Source organism: Triticum aestivum, chromosome 3B, assembly GCF_018294505.1.
Source record: "Triticum aestivum cultivar Chinese Spring chromosome 3B, IWGSC CS RefSeq v2.1, whole genome shotgun sequence".
NCBI classification, from domain to species: domain Eukaryota; kingdom Viridiplantae; phylum Streptophyta; class Magnoliopsida; order Poales; family Poaceae; genus Triticum; species Triticum aestivum.
Genome location: NC_057801.1, coordinates 771630733 through 771639267, shown reverse-complemented (window position 1 = coordinate 771639267; position 8535 = coordinate 771630733). Strand labels below are relative to the sequence as shown.

The 8535-nt window shown below is 45.2% G+C and overlaps 1 protein-coding gene across 1 annotated transcript; it reads right to left on the bottom strand.

Moving 5' to 3' along the window:
• Positions 1-3816: 3816 nt before the first annotated feature.
• LOC123066484 (probable jasmonic acid carboxyl methyltransferase 2) lies at positions 3817-5190 on the bottom strand. The gene is made up of 4 exons (XM_044489554.1): positions 5116-5190; positions 4554-4946; positions 4214-4480; positions 3817-4125 (listed from the first exon to the last, which is right to left on the bottom strand). Exons 1-4 carry the CDS (start codon positions 5188-5190, stop codon positions 3817-3819), a joined length of 1044 nt encoding a protein of 347 aa, XP_044345489.1.
• Between the last annotated feature and the right edge of the window lie 3345 nt (positions 5191-8535).

The following is an 8535-nucleotide window of genomic DNA, read 5'->3' as shown; positions in this document are numbered from 1 at the left end:
CACGTCTTCTGCACAGGAAAGCGCACTCTCAGACAAAGTAAGAGGAAAGTAAATTTTCTTCAGAAGAAAACATATTCTGAGACTGCGTTTCCACTTAACCTGGCGCCTAGGCCCGGGCAGGGTCAACGCCTGAGACGTCGACATGTGGGGTCGAGGAGAGAGAGGGGGCCCGTCTGGCTAGATTGTCGCCCTCATCCTCGCTGCCCCAACCAGAAGCATAGGATAGGGGAGGGCACGACGCCGGTGACTGCCCCGGCGGCTCCGGCAGTCCCTAGCCGAGCCGAGCAACGCCACCGGCAAGACCGGCAAGGAGCACCACATCCATCCTGCCAGGACATGGACGCCGAGGTGGAGTGGGACATCGGCTTCTTCGCGTGCAAGTAGGAGGACAGGGACGTCGTCGTCCGGCGGGTCCCGGAGGTACAAGCGGTCCCCGACGGAGTTCTGGCTACTGGCAAACTCAGTGGGCCGACTCACGCCCGCCTGGGCCACCCATCCTTGCCGTCCAGCTCTCAACCGAGCAGGACACAAGCTGTGGCGGGCGGTGGCTTCGGGCGAACTTGGGCACGTGGCCACGGGCACTCCGGCGACGAAACAAGTGGAGGGGAAAGTGAGCCGGAGTGGGGGTGATCTACTGGCGGAGGAGAAGAGGGGGGAGGAGCTCTGCCTGGCCAGAATCGAGGTAAGACCGACGACGGCCATGGTGGCCAAGAAGAGGAGGAGGGAGCTCCGGTGGTCAGGGAGGGCCGTGGAGAGGATTGAGAGGTGCGGAGGGGCTCGAGGAGGCTTATTATAGCACCGGGGAGGCTTCAGGAGGGCTCGGGAGAGCTCGGGATAGCCAACAATGGAGGTCAGAGCAGCTGCAGGTCATGTGCGCAGCTGCAGGCACGCGACGACAATGAAACAGGAGAGGGGCAAAGCACAGGGCGATGAAATCAATCACAGGGGAGCTACTAGACATGGATGAGCGTCGAGACGAGGAGGAAGAGGGCGGCTACAGGGCACGCGGTCGGCCAGAGCGCGTGATTTGGCTGGTCTACCCCGTGGTCACCTCATGAACTGGCGCATGTTGTGCGCTCTGTCCAGGAAAATCATGTCCAGTAGATGGACCTTGCTACCGTTAGTGAAAACGAAGAAAGAATTTGGTCCAGGGGCAAAGAAGAGATTAGCACCGAGCTCCTAACATTTCAGCAACAACTTGTTTGATGTGAATTGTGAGAACTAGAACAGTGGAATAACTCTGGGCTTTGTCCTAGCTTGATCACAAGCTATGGTAACTGTGCTGGCCAAATATCAGACGAAATGGAGGAGTCTAGATGAGGGTTGCTGTAGAACGTGACCCATTGGTCCAATTTGGATATTTTGAAATAGCACTCAAATGCTAAATGGGATTGAGCTGAAAATTGGCAAGGCATAGTGGTATGGATATATAAGGATGCTATAAAAGTTCCATACTATTTGGATTTGCCAAAATAGTACTTGCTTCACAAAGCATCTCTCTGGACAGGAACTTAGGAAAAACGCACAGGGAAAATGGCTAGATGAAGTGAGTCCAAATTTGGTGGAGAGAGTTTATATAGGTAGGAGCATGTCCTGGTAAATTTTCAGCTTAAATGAAGCAATATAAAATATAGTTGCTTCACAACCTCAAAATCTGACCAGAAACCAAGATTTGACGCTGAGCTCACATAGAGATGAAATGAGCCCAAATACTGAGGGGAGTGATGATTTGATCGTATGAAGGATCTTGCAAAATTTCAACTGATTTGGATTATCCTAGCTAGTACTTCCTTTACAAAGGCTTCCCTCAGACTGGAACTTTGGAAATTTGCTAAGGAAGTTTCACTAGGCAAATCAAGTTGAATTTTGGCATGGGGCAATGATATGGAAATGAAACAATGTCCAAAATTTTTGGGGTCAATCAAGCAAAGATAAATGACACTTCCTTATCAAAAAGCCACTTATGGCATAATAAGAAAAGGAATATTTGTGAATTATCTTTAATGATGACAAGGAAGGGTTTTGACCAATATATTAAATAGCACGCTATTTCGCCGTTATAACGCGGTTATAGCATATTTGGAAGGGAGACGTTACGTTTTGGCAAAATCGGACGCTACGGCGCTAATCATGTAATTAGCACGCTACACACGCTATAACGTTGTAACGTTGTAACGTTATAACGTGCAGACCATGCAAAACTGTAATAAGCACAGCCCAGCAGACCCAGCAGGTCAAAACCAACCCACGACCACTAGCTTTCTCACTCCTTTTATCAGATTCTCCCACTAGATTTCTCACTCCTTTTATCAGATGCATATATTGCTTGCTCCTATGAAAAATTTAGTTGCTTAAATACTTTATTTCTAGATATATTTGATTTTTTTTGCAAACGCTATTTTGAAATATAGCACGCTATTAGCGCGCTATAACTTTGTAGCATTTAGAGAAGGGCCTCGCTATATTTTGTAGCGCGCTATTTAAAATATTGGTTTTGACATATTTGTGGAATATTTGGGAATTTTGGGAATTTTGTGGTTTCACAACCTACCTTTAATAGAAAAAGGAATATTCCCAATAAAAAGGATATTTGGATTGGGCTAGGATGAAAATGACAAGGTCTATGAAGAGTTTTGAGGATGACAAGCCACTTGGGAGAGGAATCAAGGGTGATCTCTCCAGGTTTCAAGACCACATAGCCATAGAAAATCAATTCATAGCAGAAATTCAAAGAAAATCAAAATAAAAAGAAAGGGTCAAAAATCAGGGTGTGCCACCAACGGTCATCGGCAAGAAGTGTCCTCGCATAGACGATGTCATGGGGCCATCAAACAACAATAATAAGAAGAAGGACTAAACTAAGCAGACTATATATATATGTTGTTGTTCGATCATATTGATTCTTTATCTCTGCTTCCCCTGTAAATCTCATCGCAGATGGTTAGTAATAAGTATTCGACAGACATCTTTTACATTATCGCCCACAAGTTGGTTTCTTGAATTGTGTGCCCTGTCGAGCGTACAATTCACAACAAAAAATCATATGCGTTATCTATAATTATCACACACAATTCTGATTACCGACCTGTTTGCCGGTTATCACATACGTGTTGTTTTGCCGGATCGTTTGCGTACTTCTAGATCATCAAAAATAGTTCATCCGACAGAACTGTATGCTGTTTATCACACACACCTTGATATGGATGTCTGTTTCTGTCATTCTGGCCCATCGAAACAGTTTGTATGGATCAATTGTATGCCAAATATCGCAAACACAACTCTAATCTGAATTGTGTATGATACCTCCACCATAGCAAATGGTTCGTGTTATTGGGCACAATTTTATTATGACGTCGTTTACGATTAATGCATCGCACAAAGTTTCGTCGAAGGGTCTTTGATTGTAGTATCACGTTAGCAGCATCCTGCAGTAGTTCTCATTGCAAGCAACAAGAGGGGTTGTGAGCCGTTCACACGCACAGACTCAATTACCAATAAAGGTGTCTGATTGTCCCTTGAGTCAGCCATCCAAAAAGATGGGAAGCCACGAGCGATGAGTATGCTTGGGCTGGGGATGATCCCCCAGAAGTGCAGATCTTTGAATCACAAACGGTTCACAAATATATCATGAAAAGATTCCAACTCCACACAGATCAAACCAACAAAAGCAACATGACACAATAACATAAACTCACCAGATCTGAAAAATCAAATATATGAGTACATCGAACTCTCTGTCTTCATGGCACCACCACAAAGAACTAGAGTAACCTGTGTGCCTGGTCATGCCTTCTTGAGGGATACCGCTAGCATTGGTCATGGGCTTTTGGCAAGATCGACTTGCAAGCTGCCTTCCAAGATCCAGCGTCGCTCCAAGGTCCTCACGAATTCATCCATGACTTCTCCAAAATGATGGACTATTATCGGCTCAAATATGGCTCTGGTTACACCAGCAAACCTGCTTGGGACCACAAGTGCGCTGTCCAGACCAACAAAAGGATTGTTCACCTGCATCTCAGTGATTGAAAATGTGCCTTCATCTTGGATGATCTCCCTCAGCTCTTTGTTGGAAGGTTCATACACAGGCAAATAGAAAGCGTCAAAGTTTGCTTTGTCGATTACACCCTGTCAAAAGCAGACCAAAAGATTTGGTGGTCAAATACTCGGTGTTTGTTAGCAAATTATAAAAATACTATACTAGAAAAAACCATACCTCTGAGACCATGACGCTTAGAATATGTGCTATGAATTCCCAGAGGGGAGGGCATTCGGGGGTGATTACATCAGAATCCCTCCCTACAAGAGAAACAACCATCCGGCCTCCTGGGATCATTTCTTTCGCCCTCAGCTCGAGGAAACGTGTAAAATCTTTCCTGAACTGTTGTGCATAAGCCTGAAGGACCATTGGGCGCCTTTCAAGCCTGGTATGCTCGTCAATGTCATACGCCGGGATCTGGTTCCTTGTCAGACCTTCAGGAGCCTGTAAGGTAAATAAGGTTCTGCTTACGGAAATAACAAGTAAAGCAACAAATCGAGCAGTTTTAAACTCACACCTGTGAGAGCCAATGCAGGCTGTTCGACGAGCAGACAAGATGCAAGGAACCACTAGTGAAGAGCCTCTCGTAAAACGACCCGGGTAAAACCCCAGTCATGACAATAGATTTGTTTCTTCGACGTAGCGTGACCAAGCTCTTCAGCACCATGTTGAAGTCGTTGTCAGGCAGGTCGTTGAGGAGGACAGACACTTCGGGAGGTGGCTGTAAGAACTGGTGGTAGTGATTGTGGATGGCCTCTATGGCAATCGACACTAGCGCTATCGCGTTTGGGCCAGAGGAGCAACCCAGGTCGGCAATCACCATATTTGTGGGCAACAAGGTGCTAGTGCTGGGGCATAAATCGAGGATAGCCGCTTCTATCAGGGGCTTCATCCTCTTCTGCTCACCATTCTGTAATCGACATCGAGGTACAGTTTCAGAAATTGTGGTCCTTATAATATTCTCATTCTTCTTTGAAATGTTCCAAACCATGTGTGAAGAAATTCTTGACGGAATTGTCGATGGAAGCCAGGTGTCAACAACATAGTGAGTTAATCTGGAGGAATAAATATATATATACCTGAACAAAGGAGTTGCGAGCATAGCTTGTTTCCCCTTGTCCTTGATTCATATGCACCATCAACATGGACGCCATTGCCAGCTTCTTGGAGCAGGACTAACCTCAGTCACCTCCAGATTAAAACTATGTGAAGGAACCAGCTTATAGTAGCTAGCTGGAGTGGCCTGGCTCGCATATATATACCCGATCACGATTGCATGCTGCGGAATAATTGTCGACTTATTGAGATCCGAATTTTTGGAAACAGTCACGCCGCGGAAAAGTTGCCTCTTTAATGAGATCCAATTTTAGGGAATATCTGACACCTTTTAATGGCTTTCCGATCGCGTGTGGTCGAACTGTTGGCGCTTTAATGGGCTCCGATTTTACTCCTACAACGTATTTTTCTGATGTCGTGATTAATGACTTTCCTGTCATGCGCCCCGAAATTATTTATGCTTTAATGGGATCCGATTTTGTAGGAAATGTTTCCATGGTGCAATAAGGCCGGTCGTAATGGGAGTATAATAAACGGTATAATACATGCCAACTAGACTTTTTAAATGACATGGCCCATAATTAAATGAGAATCTAAGATACTAACTTATAATACTATGCATTACCAAAATATTAAATGTTGTACTATTTTGTGTCATGCATGTCAAATAATAAGGCAACTAAGATACTAACTTATGATCATATGCATTACGAAAATAGTATCATACACTAGTATCATATGTATGATACTAGTATATGATACTTCTATTACAACCAACCTAAATAGCTCATCGCACGCTGCGGAATAATTGCTGCTTTAATGAGATTTGCTTTTTTGGAAACGGTGAGACCGCGGAATAATTGCCGTTTGTAATGAGATGCAATTTTAGGGAATAGCTGACACCTTTTAATGACTTTTTGATCTTTAATGAGCTCTGATTTTACAACGTATTTTTCTGATGTCGTGATTCATGACTTTCCTGTCATGCACCCCAATTTTTTTTACGATTTAATGGGATCCGATTTTCTAGGAAATTTCTATGGTGCGATAAATAGCCAATCACACGCTGTGGAATGATTGTCGCTTTAATGAGATATGATTTTTTGGAAATAGTCACGCCGCAGAATAATTGCGGCTTTAATGAGATCCAAATTTAGAGAATAGCTGACACCATTTAATGACTTTCTGATTGCGTGCCGTGGGATTATTGGCGCTTTAATGGGCTCCGATTTTACAACGTATTTTTATGATATCGCGATTAATGAATTTTCTATCATGTGCCCCAAAATTATTATGCTTTAGTGGAATCAGATTTTGTTGGAATTTTTTATATGGTGCAATAAATAGCTAAAAATGGTTGTAGTAGCCGGCAGTGGCGTAGCCACAGGGTGGCCAGGGTGGTCCATGGACCACCCTGGGATTTGGCCCACCATCAGCCCATGAGTAATATTTTTTAGCATTCAGAGAGAGAGAGAGAGAGAGAGAGAGAGAGAGAGAGAGAAAACATAGGCCAGCTACGGGAGCCACATTACCATTTCCAAGTACTTGCACAAGGCTAATCTGCCTGCTGATCGTTCTCAACTTCCGTTCCTGACTAAATATATGGAGATGCAACTTATTCTGAGCTTCGACGCTCCTGATTCCTCCTGAATGGCTACAGCTAGCTAGCAGAGACAACATGGCACGGGGCAACGCAGGCGGCCGGCAGCATGCTGCAGGTAGAGGGGTTGGTTTCCCGGTGTTGTGTGGCATCCGGCAGTAGAAGGCAGGGTGTCGGGGTGTGTGTCTGTGGGGGGGGGGGGGGGGGGGCTTGAGCCGCTGAACAAGTGCACCGACCGACCGATGTCAACACATCTATTCTTTTTAAGTTCTCATCTCTTTCCAGGTATGTTCTCAATTTTTCCTTTCATGGTTTGAATAAGCTTAACTGAGAGTGCAAATCTCAACCTTTTTTTGCTTTCTGGGTTTGTCTATATTAATGCTTGAACTGGAAATTGATTATAATAGATTCACTCTGATTGAGAGTTTCACTGATTAAAAGATACTCCCTCCGTACGAAAAAGTTTGTCCCAAGTTTGTCCCTCAAATAGATGTATCTATCACTAACTTGTTGCTAGATACATCTATTTGAGGGACAAGTTTTTTTGGACGGAGCGAGTATTATAGAAATGTTGCAAAAAGAAGAGGGTTGGAGACATTGCATCCTTTTATTGATTTGTGCTTTTGATAAATTCTATATTCAAAAGATAGCATGTTGTGTTCTTGTCCAAAAAATTGTGTCAGTTGGACCACCCTGGATCGAAATCCTGGCTACGCCACTGGTAGCCAGGAATCAAAGCCAATCAAACAAAAACAACCAACTAGGCTAGATCAATTTGTTGGTTGGTCACAAGGTACACAGTACTTATTCTCAAATCTCAATACGAGTTTCTCAAAGGAATGGAACCAACAGTCTCATTGTTCTCAATTACTTTAAGTTGTGCATCCAAGTTTTTCCGCATGTTTCTGTTGGGGAACGTAGTAATTTTAAAATTTTCCTACGATCACGGAAGATCTATTTCTAGGTGATGCATAGCAACGAGAGGGGAGAGTGTTGTCTACGTACCCTCGTAGACCAAAAGCGGAAGCGTTACGACAACGTGGTTGATGTAGTCATACGTCTTCACGATCCGACCGATCCTAGCACCGAAGGTACGGCACCTCCGCGATCTGCACACGTTTAGCTCGGTGACGTCTCACAAACTCTAGATCCAGTTGAGGTCGAGGGAGAGTTTCCTCAGCACGATGGCGTGGTGACGGTGATGATGAAGTTACTGACGCAGGGCTTCGCCTAAGCACTACGACGATATGACCGAGGTGTGTAACTGTGGAGGGGGGCACCGCACACGGCTAAAACAATTGTCAACTTGTGTGTTCTAGGGTGTCCCCTTGCCCCCGTATATGAAGGAGCAAGGGGGGACGCCGGCCGGCCCCTGTAGGGCGCGCCCCAAGTAGGATTCCTACTAGGAATCCTATTCCTAGTAGGTTTCCAACAAGGGAAGAGAGGGGGAAGGAAGGAGAGGGAAAGAGGGAGAAGGAAAGGGGAGGCGCCACCCCCCTTCCCTTGTCCTATTCGAACTCAAGGGGGGGGGGGACAGCCCTCGTACGGCCCTCCTCTCTCTCCACTACGGCCCATCATGGCCCACTAGTTCCTCCGGGGGGTTTCGGTAACCCTCCGACACTCCGGTTTTATCCGAAACACTTCCGGTGTCCGAATACAGTCGTCATATATATCAATCTTTAGGTCTCGATCATTTCAAGACTCCTCGTCATGAATGTGATCAAATCCGGGACTCCGAACAATCTTCGGTACATCATATCACATAAACTCATAATACCAACCGTCATCGAACGTTAAGCGTGCGGACCCTACGGGTTCGAGAACTATGTAGACATGACCGAGA